Raw genomic sequence first — 11,972 nt, 5'->3', positions numbered from 1 at the left:
GGAAAAAAAATCAAGGAGGAGCTTTTCCGTGGATTCGCCGCCGCCACGAGGCGGAATTTGAGCAGAACCAATCTAGAGCTCCGGCAGGACGATCCTGCCGGGGAAACATCCCTCCCGAAGGGGGAAATCGTCGCCATAGTCATCACCAACACTCCTCTCGTCGGAGGGGACTCGTCACCATCAACATCTTCATCAGCATCATCTCATCTCCAAACCCTAGTTCATCACTTGTAACCAATCTCCGTCTCGCGACTCCGATTGGTACTTGTAAGGTTGCTAGTAGTGTTGATTACTCTTTGTAGTTGATGCTAGTTGGATTATTTGGTGGAAGAGTTTATGTTCAGATCCTTGATGCTACTCATTACCTCTCTGATCATGAATATGATTATGCTTTGTGAGTAGTTTCTTTTGTTCTTGAGGACATGGGATAAGTCATGCTAATAATAGTCATGTGAATTTGGTATTCGTTCGGTATTTTGATGTGTTGTATGTTGTTTTTCCTCTAGTGGTGTCATGTGAACGTCGACTACATAACACTTCACCATTATTTGGGCCTAGAGGAAGGCATTGGGAAGTAGTAAGTAGATGATGGGTTGCTAGAGTGACATAAGCTTAAACCCTAGTTTATGCGTTGCTTCGTAAGGGGCTGATTTGGATCCACTAGTTTAATGCTATAGTTAGACTTTGTCTTAATTCTTCTTTCGTAGTTGCACATGCTTGCAAGAGGGGTTAATCATAAGTGGGATTCTTGTCCAAGTAAGGGCAGTACCCAAGCGCTGGTCCACCCACATGTCAAACTATCGAAGTAACGAACGCGAATCATATGAAAATGATGAAACTAGCATGACAGAAATTCCCGTGTGTCCTCGGGAGCGTTTTTCCTCCTATAAGACTTTTTCCAGGCTTGTCCCTTGCTACAAAAGGGATTGGGCCACTTTTCTGCACCATTGCTACTTTTGTTACTTGTTGCTCGTTATGAATCATCTCACCACACAATCACTTGTTACCGACAATTTCAGTGCCTCAGATTTTACCTTGGTGAAAACCACTTGTCAGATCATTCTGCTCCTCGTTGGGTTCGACACTCTTACTTATCAAAAGGACTACGATTGATCCCCTATACTTGTGGGTCATCAATTAACACCATCTTGGATAGGTTTGCAATATCTAGCCCGTTCCTTTTCCACCTCTAGCTTCTCAGCATAATGTGGTGTAATCTCCCACAAAGCTGCCTTTCCTTTCTCTCTATTCCTATGCCACCTCACCATCTGCTTGTCCTTAATACCATCAATCATAGTCATAATAGTTTTTCCCTAAAATCTAGGATATAATTGTTGAACACCTCAGACAGGTTGTTAACAACCAAGTCTGTCTTGTAGTTAGTGTCAAAAGCATGCCTAGCCCATGTGTGCTTAGGTATTCCAGTCAACCACTTCCAAGCTTCCTCACTCTCATTTTTGAGATCATTCATGGAAATGTTAAACTTGTGTTGGTTGTAAGCATAGCTGGCATTACCCATGCATTTCTTAAGATCTTCCCCCCCTAAAACTAGCATTCTGGAAATTTGCATAGAGGTGTCTAAGGCAAAATCATTGATGTCAGTTTGGGAATACTTGATTTACTGTATTTAGCAGCCCCTGATCACATAGCATCCTAAACTTAGATACTATACAACTACAAATGCAGAACTTAATAGAAATTCTAAATTTGATTCAGTTGCAAAGCACATACCTTCTGTCTATCAAACATGATAGTATAAGGACCAAACTTCCCAATTTCACCTCCTAGACATATCTTCAATTGGTGCAGAAACCAACACCAGTTAGCTGTGTCCTCTTGTCCAACTATAGAAAATGCAAGTGGGAAATATTGTTATTGCCATCTCTTCCAGTGGCAGCAAGGATTTGAGCACGAGTTTTCAGCTTAATGAAGCATCCATCAACACCTCTTGATAGAAAGCAAAGAACAATTTAAGTCTATAAAGCATTGCTAAACAATTAAAATTACTGATGCACAATAAAAGAATGACTAACCAATGAATGGTCTGCATCCATTCAGAAATCCCTCCCTTGCTCCATTGATGTAGAAGAACATAGCATGAAACCTTGGTGGTGGATGTGGTGTTTTTGTAGTAGGTTTAGAAGTAACCGTTGTGACTACAACTCTACTACCAGGGTTTGTATCCATGATGGTCTGAGCATAATCCCTAAGTCTAGGATACTGCTTCTTGTGCTCTCCTAGCACAACTTCTACATCAAGGTTTTTGGCCCTATAGGCCATGTGCCTTCCCACATCAACACCATAATTCTCCCTACAGTTATCCATCAAAGTGTTTATGCTAGTGCTGGGATCAGACTGAACAATGACTCATAGGTATTTGCAAGCCACTTTGCACTAATCCTTGATTTCTCTGTGTTGGTAGGGCAAGTGTTCTCCAACCTCATTTTCTTAACAGCAAAGGTCTTCTCCGCTTTGATAACTACAACAACAATGCAAAACTGGCAATGATCTTGCTTACAACAAGCAATGATCCTTTTGTCTGAGTTTCTGTGATACCTAAAGTCTCTGGAATGTGTGATGTGCAAGCTCAACAAAGCTTCTCTGAATTGATGTTGATCCTTAAAGCACATGTACAGACATAACTGCTGATGTGGATTCTCAAGTTTGTCATTGTACCAGATCCTTGGTTTCCTTTTCTTGGCCCTACTCTTCCCCCCTTTAGGTAGCACAAATGAGGGTGGCTCAAGTCCATCATCTTCATCCTCAAACAACAACCAACCATCTTCTTCATCTGTTGAAGGAATGAAATCAGGTATCACCTCCTCTAAGACACTACAATGTGACCTAATAGTGGTGCCTTTCCTAACTTTAAGTGTCTTCCTCCTTTTTGGAGATTTTTGCATTGGAGGCTCTTCTCTTGCAAAAACATCCTCATCTTCCTGCTCAAACAAAGCTTCAACATTAGTGTCACCCTCATAATGTAATAGTTCCTCATCTGAATTTTCATCTGAATCTTCAGATTGATCTACATCTTCTTTCTCCTCTCCTAATTGTGAGCTGTTATCTGAATTGTTATCACTGTCATATGCATCCTCAGTTTCCTCACTACTATTATGTGACTGTTCAAACAATGGCTCTTCCTCCATTATAACATTCAGATTGTCCTTTCTGAAGTTTATGCTCTCTTGGGTGCAAAAGGCAGTAGGTTGACTAGGGCTGCTATGGAAAACTACACCTTCTGGATCAACAACAAGAGATGCAGGCTCACTAAGATCATAAAGAACAGGTGGTTCATAAACTATTTCTGCTAATTTATCCTCTCTATGACTGACAGAAATGATATTACTTAAATTTGTTCTCTCTTCAGTTGCTGCACTTGCTGGTAAATAAGTTGTTATTGCCCTCACTAGCAAGTTGAGAACTAAACTGTGCTTATATTCCTTTTTTAGTTCCTACAGTTTGATGTTTGTGTCAATCAAATCTAAGCCCTGCTTTCTCTCCTCTCCTATTCCTAAATTCCTCATGTGGTATAACTCATCTGACAAATAAAAACCTTGTGTTTGCAACACTCCATACAGGTTCATAAATGTAACAACTGAGCTACATAGCTTCATATCAATATTTGGCTGAGAATCAAAGTGAATCCGAAGTTCCCAAACATCATCATTCAAACTACAGTTCAGACATAAAAATTCAGATAAGCACATAAGCATATAAATTCAGATAAGCAAGCATATAAATTCAGATAAGCAAACTCATAAGCATAAAAATTCAGATAAGCACATAGACATCAAAATTCAGATAAGCACACAAGCACTTGTTGTCTTCATCAGTCAAACTATAAGCATATAAAGCCTCTACTATGAATTCTGAATTGCACAGGAGCAACACACAACCTGTACTATGAATTTTGAATGTCACAGGAGCAACACACAGACTCTAATATGAACATGATCCTAATAATATCGAGTCTAGGAGCACTGGTTCAGAGTCTAGGAGCAACACACAACCTATACCATTGATACAACTAGCCTCTACCATTGATACAACCCCCAAAAAGAAAGAAACAACTTGCGAGTGTTCTTCAGTGACTTACATCATGCCGCCACCAGCACCACTGGTCCGGTGATGGCTACTGCTAGGGTTGGCGACCCAGATCTCTGTCATCTTCACCCTGTCCTCCATGGACAGTGCCTCCTCCTCCTCCAAATCCTCATCCTCCAAACCAGCGCCGGAGGAGTGGTTCGAACTGGAGCCGCCATCATCCACAGCCAGACCTACGTGGTCATCTACCCCGAGGCCGGGGATGTCTCCGTAGCCGCCCGCAACGTCACCGCCGCCGGGAGTCGCCGTCGCCATCGTCGGAGAGCCGCACAGAGAGGCAGAGGGGAGAGAAAGGCTAGGGTTCGAGCGAGAGAAGAGGGTTGGTCCGGTTCGACCAGGTTCGAGCGAGAGAAGAGTGTTGGTCGGGTACGACCAGGTTCGAGTGAGTGACCGAGCCGGTACGTGTACGCCATCGTGGAGACTGACATGCGGGCCCAGTACGTCAGATACAACGTCAATACGTGTTATACGGCTGTGAGAACATATTGCAATAATTTGTGTATGAGATGGTACTGACACACAAAAAAAATTTGACTATTGGTACCAATTCGCTACATGGTGCCAAAGTGTGGTAGTGCCCTGCAAATATCTCTAGAGGCTGAGGAGGCTCGGGCCGGCTGGGCCGCGCGTGGCGAGCCAGGGCCCATGTGTTTGGAGGCCGAGGCTAGAGGTTGGCGCTGGCTAGCCAGCGGCGCGAGACGCGTCCCACGGGCACATGCGGGGAGTCAACGTGGTCGTCTAGCGGGATCTGGATCCCCTCGATCCAGATCGGGAGGAGGAGGAGGCTGCGACGCCGGCGGGAAGAGCTCTAGCGCGGGACTGATGGAGGAGAGGGATGCCGAGGACGACCAACGATGAGGGGATAGGACCGGGGCGGATCCCGACGGCTGGGACCGGCGGCCTGCTCGGGAGGTCTCAAGGCGGCGACGCGACATGGCCTGTGGACAGCAGCAGCAGCTCGGGGCACCGGGCTGGCTCGCGGAGGCGGCCGACTGATGGCTGGCGTGCGGTGGCGATCGGCGGTTGGGCACGACGGCTTGGGGCGGATCCGGCTCGGGGCAGCCGCCGCTGCTCTGGGAGCTCGGGAGGAGAGGAGCTCGGACATGGGGGATCGGGGCTGCTGCGCCCAGATGGGCCTGGGGAGGCTGGATGCGGGCCTGGCTGCTAAGGCAGCGCGGGGGAGTGGTGTGGTGGCGGATAGGGTTCGGGGTGGCACGGGAACTGAGGTAGGAGGGGCTGGGTGTCAAAAATTAGGCATGCGGGCTGCTTAAATAGGAATGGGGTTAGGGTTAGAGGGTTTTGGGCGTTTTTTGACCCTCCGATCGCGATCAGACGGTCCGATTGGAGAGGTGGTTTTTGTGGGCTGTGTTAGAGAGGCTAGGTGGGGACGAGAGGGAGACTGGTGGCCGGGCATGATATTTTTAAAACACCAAAAAACATCCGCCGGTACACCGATGATGGTGCCGCTACGGTCGACCGTTCGGGTATCAAACGGACTCCGATTGTGATGAAATTAGGCAGGCAACCTACCTACACTAGAATAAGACCGCGTGCCAAGTTTCAACCCAATCCGAGAATATTTTTTGCACACCTTTAAAAACAATATTTTAACGGTGCCACGGGCGCGTGATTGTGTGGTCAGGCTCAAAACGGTCAACGACGAACACACAGAGAACCGGCAATTAATAACGGATGCAAGTTTGAAAACTGGCGGCAACAGAGTACCGATGCAATGCGGATTATGCAAATGATGCGATGATTACTGCGACACATAACCTAATGGCATAGCGGCAACGAAATAAAAGGGGAATTTTCTGGAGCGTCGGTCTCGGGCTGTCACAACTCTCCTACACTAACAAGAGATCTCGCCCCGAGATCTAACAATGAAAGGGGAAGAGGAAGAGAAGGAGAGGTAAAACTTATTCGCTTCTTTGAAAAATGAGTGAAACCAACGATCCTTGAAGGATGGAAGAGATGAAGAATGATATGAGAAACAAGAAATAATTCAAACAAAATTTCGGCAGCACTTCGGTAGGAAATTGAGGACATAAACTTGATAAGATGGAAAGATCTTGAGAAGATTCACCAGAAACTAACTAAATTGATAAGCAAGGAAAGAACATGATCTTGACAACCCGAGATGATTGATTCAAAGAGAGCAACACCACAACAACTTCGGAACAAGAGAATAGAAACTAGATCATTGGGAAGAAAGAATGAACAAGAAATTGAAAACTACTACCACAATTGAATTTGACAAGCAGCCTTGCAAGAAGAATTGAACAGAGTTGTTGGAAAACCAACAACGAAAAGAACAACTTGTAGTGGACTTATGAAAACCATCTCAAATAATGAGGCGACAACCAACCACTAGCGGAAACGATGAGTGCTTGGAAGCAACAAGATATGAAAACTTCTATCACCAAAAGGATACATTGAGAACTTGGATCAATGATAATCACCATAATAGCAACAATCCTTAGGAAAAGCTTTAGGTGGAATCTAAACCAAGATAGCTCAATGAAGAAACCATGGGTTAAAATATCTCATGATCATAGAATCAGTGGGTTTAAATATCTCTTTCTTGAAACAAAATTTTCTTCGAGACTCCTCCACTTACAAGAATGCTATAACACCACCTCAAAGGATAAAGGAAAAGAAAAGATGGAGCAGTTGGGAAAAGAATTGATATCATGAGCCACTCCGAAAGAAGAATTGAAATCACTATGAAACAAGAATAAGAATTATGGTATGCTTATCCTTCATCAAGTTAAATTGATGACAAGTGACAGATTTAGTATACCACTTATTCTTCTTGAAAATATTGAGGAGAGATATGAGCACAAACTTGAAGAAGTCTTGAAGGAGACACCGGTAAGAACTGGAATGAATGGGGATAACAAGAATGAATGGAGATATATGAGAATGAAGACATCATGAGCCACCCGAGAGAAAAACTTGAACAAGGAACCGGAATAATTGAGAGACGAACGAAGAGACAACAATTGAGAATAATTTGAGAACGAAAGCTGAAAGCTGAGAACGAAGAATTCTTCTGAAATGATGGCATTCGAAGGATCGAGAATGAAAACAACACTCAATGCAATGGTTAGATATGGAAGGAATACTCATGATCGAAAACAATTGAGAGGATAACACGAAGCTGAGATGACAATCTTCAAAGAATGGAAAAAGACTTTAGAAATACACCTCTTCGGTCTTCAGATTGAGAAGGATGAGAGGAACACTACCAAGAATTACTGAGACACTCCGGAATAATGAAGAATGAAAAGGTTGAGACACCAATGAAAATAATGAATTGAAACAATCCTGGAGAAGGAATATGCCTGATGAAATTCATACTTACGTCATAGTTGAAAAGAACTAGGGATCTCCAGGAAAAGATTAGACGAGGCAAATAAGATCCTCGGAAAGAACCTGTGGGTTATGGGTCCACTCCAAAGAAACCACCATTGAAACAAATGATTAGAAAAGAGAGATTGCACCGGTATAAATCAAAATCTGATAAGGTGAGACCCTCGAAATAATTGAAAGGGTTGAAAACAAGAAACACTTGAGATATCTTCAACACCCAGGGTAGAACAGAGATGGATGAATAACAAGAAAGACTTGAATTAGAATTACCAACATGGGAAATAAATTAAAGGATGAAAAGGATATTATGAACATGGATAACTTGAATTGAATTCACCGGAACAGAGAACACGAATGAAAATGATGAACTCAGAACTCTTGAGAATCTTCACAATGAATCACCGGATACCAGACACAAGAGAAGATAACGGATGCAACACTGAAAAGAAAACACTTGGATGAGAATTGAATCACTGAAGGAAAGAGTGGGAGGGTGGGGGAAAACAAAGACAACTTGGGACAGATGAGACGAACTCGGGAAAGAAATGAGAGATTGATCTTGCAAAATTGGAGAGGATAGAATTCACTTGAAGAGAAGCACACCGGTTGAAAAGAATTGATATGACGAATCCGGTTGAAAAGAATTGACAAGACAATTTGATTGAGCAAAAGAGTTAGCACTCTCATATGACTCTCATATGAATATGAGAACACCGCTTAGGTTTTGAAAAGAAAGGATGAGGCTTACGAAACAAGCCGGAGCAAATTCATGACAGAGATTCCGTCCTATATTTTCATGGACAGGATCGCATGGGTTCGATCATACATTAGCCATCATGTACAAGGCAGTGCACACGACATACGAAGCGTCCCTGAGTCGTAGCAAGCTATAAGGACTCTTTGAGACACAATGAGAACCGCTGTAAGACGACCGTGAAAAGACAAATCCACTAGATGTCGAACCCCAACCTCACATTATGCATCTCTTGGAAGATTGTCCTATACGTATCTACTTGAATTCCCACCTAAGAACTCCCGAAATTTCTCGCCATGCAATCGGGTCCATGGATACCGCGGGAGGGATGACTAGGCCGGCCTAGATCCAGCTGGGCCGTGCGAGGCAGCCGAGCCGACGGTCAACGGGGCAGGCGCGGGACCTGGATCTCGTCCAGACCGGGAGGGGAGGAGGTGCTGGCGGCGACGACTTGCGGTGGCTGCGCGCATCGACGGTGGCGCTCCGGCCGGCGTGGAGGGAGGTCGGCGCGGAGGAGCTTCGTAGGTGGAGGCACTCGGGGTCGGCGGGGCAGCGGCCGGTGGAGCTGCGCCTCACGCTCAGGGAGGAGCCGACGTGGGACTATTGGCTCGGGAGCTCAGGCTAAGCGGGGCGGCAACCGATCCAGACCGGGAGGGCCAGCTTCAGGCCTCGGCGGGCCTGGCGGCTGGAGGAGGTGGGAGAGCTGCGGGGGTAGGGTTTGAGGGGCATGGATCTCGAGGCATGGGCTGCCTCTCCAAATTAGGCATGGAGGGATGTTTAAATAGGGATAAGGGGGCTAGGGTTAGGGAAATTAGCCCGTTTTCGAGCCGTTGGATTGCGATCCGATGGTCCAAAATGGAGGGGCAGCTAGGTGGGTGATGTTGGGTCATGTAGAATAGGTTAGGTGGAGATGAGAGGGAAAACAGTCAGCCCAACGACAGTGTTTAAAACAACGAGAGCCGTCCGATGATAAACCAAAGACGGTGCCGCTACGGTCGACCGTTCGGGTATCAAACGGACTCCAATTGCAACGAAATTTGGCAGGCGGCCTACCTACAGTAAAACAAGACCACACACCAAGTTTCGACCCAATCCGAGAATATTTTCACGCACTTTAAAAACAACTATTTTAATGATGTCGCAGGCACGTGCATGTGTGCTTGGTCTCAAAACGGTGAACATCGATAACAGAGAGGACCGGCAACTAAACGGATGCAAGTTTTGAAAACTATGGACAACAGAGTGCCGATGCAATGCATATGATGCGATGATGAATGCGACAGACAATCTAATCGCACGACGGCAACGGAATAAAAGGGGAATCTTCTGGACCGTCGGTCTCGGGCTGTTTCATAGGGGGAGCTTTACTCTAAGACTTGAGTATAAGCGTCTCCTAAACGATGTGAGCACATTAATGCTTTATGTAAAAGTGGTAACCCCACTTGTGCTTAATCGATGAGTATGACCTATGAACAAGTACTCTTACTTGGCTCCTACGTCAATATACTAATATAAAGATGACTTCGTCATCATCAAAGTGCTCGATAGATGCTATAATGTTCGTGCATGTTCACCATGTTTTATTTGACATCTTATTGTGTGAGCATGTTGGTATGCACATTTTGCTCATTCGAGGATATCCAATTGTTGTTATTTAGATTTCTATTTCATTTGGATAATTGGATATACTAGAGTGCCTAAGTACCTCCCTCTAGCTGTCTATGCTTTCTCGTCTCAAATTCTATTCATGCTACATCACAAAATTTAAGAAAGAACTTTAGGGACACTCTATGTGAGGAGCACTCGGAGGTCCGTCTCGACAAGGGATGAACTCCAAAACCTCCCAAAGTGCATCTCGGTGTGACCACCCCAAAATATCGGTCCCATCGAAGCCTAGGGTTGATCAAGTTTTCTTATCTCGGTACGACCGAGTTGTTCTTTTCGGCCTCACCGAGTTTCACTGTCAAGTGACAGTTGTGGAACTCGGTGGCACCGAAAATTGCATCTTGGCGTCACCAACAGCTAGGATATATATATATATATATATATATATATATATATATATATATATATATATATATATATATATATATACACTATTAAAGGAGGATCTGCCGTCGTCGTGATGGTTCGACCTCCTTTCCTCCTCCCCTCGACAGATCCCGCACGAAAAAATCGCTAAAGAACCGCTGGCGCTCCCGTCCCTTTCTCCCTTCCTCGGTTGAAAGCTGAAAGAAAGAAAAGAAAGAAACAACCGCATCCCACCTCCCACCGCAAAACAAGCATCCTCCTCGCGCTCCCAGCCTCGCCTGAGCGAGGGCCACGTTCGCATCGACCGAGCCCTTCACGATCGCACCAGCCGAGCCCACGTTCGATCCTCTGCACGGTTCCTCTGAGATAAAAAGTTGCCACCAACGCCCCTTCTCTCCCCAATTTTCCCTGGAAGGAACCACCCTAATACAATCCAGTCAACACTCCAGAAACAGAGACACCAGCACCCACGAACATGCATCAGGCATCCATATCCCCAACACCATTGATATGATCCCCTCTTTCCATGGAGCAATGAAGGGCCGTGGGGTTACTCTCGGCTCATCATGAGGGCTGATCTGGAGAGATTAGGTCACGTGTCGTCGGACAACGGTGGTTTCAGTCTCCATGATCTCGGCCAGCTCCTCTCCTCCGGTGAAGGGGCGGACGTCACGTTCGAGGTCGGCGGTGAGACGTTCGCCGCACACAGGTGTATCCTCGGTGCTCGTTCCTTCGTCTTCAGGGCAGAGCTTCTGGGACCAATGAAGGAGAGCACATCAACGTGTGTGCAGATTGAGGACATGGAGCCAAAAGTATTCAAGGCATTGCTTCATTTCATCTACACCGACTCGCTGCCTGAGATCGACGAGGCTGAAGCGCTAGAGATGATCCAGCATCTGCTTGTTGCCGCGGACAGGTACGGCCTCAAGAGACTAAAGTTGACCTGTGAAGAGAAACTATGTAGTTACATCAACACTACCACAGTGGCCACTACGTTGGCACTCAGCGAGCAACATGCTTGTCCTGCACTCAAGGAGGAATGCTTGAGATTCCTCGAGTCCAGTAACAATAGCACGCTGGATTTGATCACACGGAGTTCTGACTTTGAGCATCTGGCAACAAGTTGCCCGTCTATTATGAAGGAGCTAATTCCCAAACTTGCTCGTAAACCCCCTTTTGTAATAAATTATAGCAACATGTAGCTAGCTATATACTGAGGAAATTGCCAACGTCCACATTTAGTTTACTTTTGCAGCTTCAAGCTTTGTGTCTATCTCTATCATTCTTCTAGGTGTTATCCTTTCAGCTAGCAGACATTGTTGGTCTGTAATGAATTCAACCGAAGAGAAGTAAAGAAGAAAATTGCATGTATTCGATTATCTTTGTTGTACTAATTCCTCTTTGCGTAAAGATGATTTTTTGTTTCATCCACCACTACTCCAGCTAGCTTCTTCTCGTGTAATCAAATTTGTTCCTGTATGTATGTATGTACGTACGTATGAGGCTGGGTTGTTCAATTCTTGTTTTCTTTCTAACTCATTCATATCCTTTTGATATTTGCTACTGCTGCTGTATCATATATGGTCACCTACTAGCTTGTTTTGCTATTCCTATAAGAGCGCGTCCTAAAAAAACATTTACAACGCCGGAATAGCCAGTTTTTACGCGCCGTGGAACGCTGTCTCCAGCGACCGCTGTTAAAAAGGAT

The 11,972-nt window shown here is 45.2% G+C and overlaps 1 protein-coding gene across 1 annotated transcript; it reads left to right on the top strand.

The window, feature by feature from the left end:
• The first annotated feature begins 4,939 nt into the window (after positions 1 to 4,939).
• Positions 4,940 to 11,466, top strand: LOC123397781 (BTB/POZ and MATH domain-containing protein 2-like). The gene is made up of 3 exons (XM_045092316.1): positions 4,940 to 5,131; positions 8,604 to 8,827; positions 10,797 to 11,466. The coding sequence occupies exons 1-3, from the start codon at positions 4,940 to 4,942 to the stop codon at positions 11,464 to 11,466; spliced, it is 1,086 nt and encodes a 361-aa protein (XP_044948251.1).
• The last annotated feature ends 506 nt before the right edge of the window (positions 11,467 to 11,972 follow it).

This window comes from Hordeum vulgare, chromosome 1H, assembly GCF_904849725.1.
Source record: "Hordeum vulgare subsp. vulgare chromosome 1H, MorexV3_pseudomolecules_assembly, whole genome shotgun sequence".
NCBI lineage: Eukaryota > Viridiplantae > Streptophyta > Magnoliopsida > Poales > Poaceae > Hordeum > Hordeum vulgare.
This window is presented reverse-complemented; position numbering and strand designations above follow the sequence as displayed.

Excerpts from the sequence above, each read along its gene's own strand:
- LOC123397781 (XM_045092316.1), top strand. The coding sequence starts at position 4,940 with ATGCCGAGGACGACCAACGATGAGGGGATAGGACCGGGGCGGATCCCG. Across the intron at positions 5,132-8,603 it reads CGGTGGCGATCGGCGGTTGG|CCGAGCCGACGGTCAACGGG; the intron begins GCACGACGGCTT and ends CGTGCGAGGCAG. Across the intron at positions 8,828-10,796 it reads ACGCTCAGGGAGGAGCCGAC|CAATGAAGGGCCGTGGGGTT; the intron begins GTGGGACTATTG and ends CTTTCCATGGAG.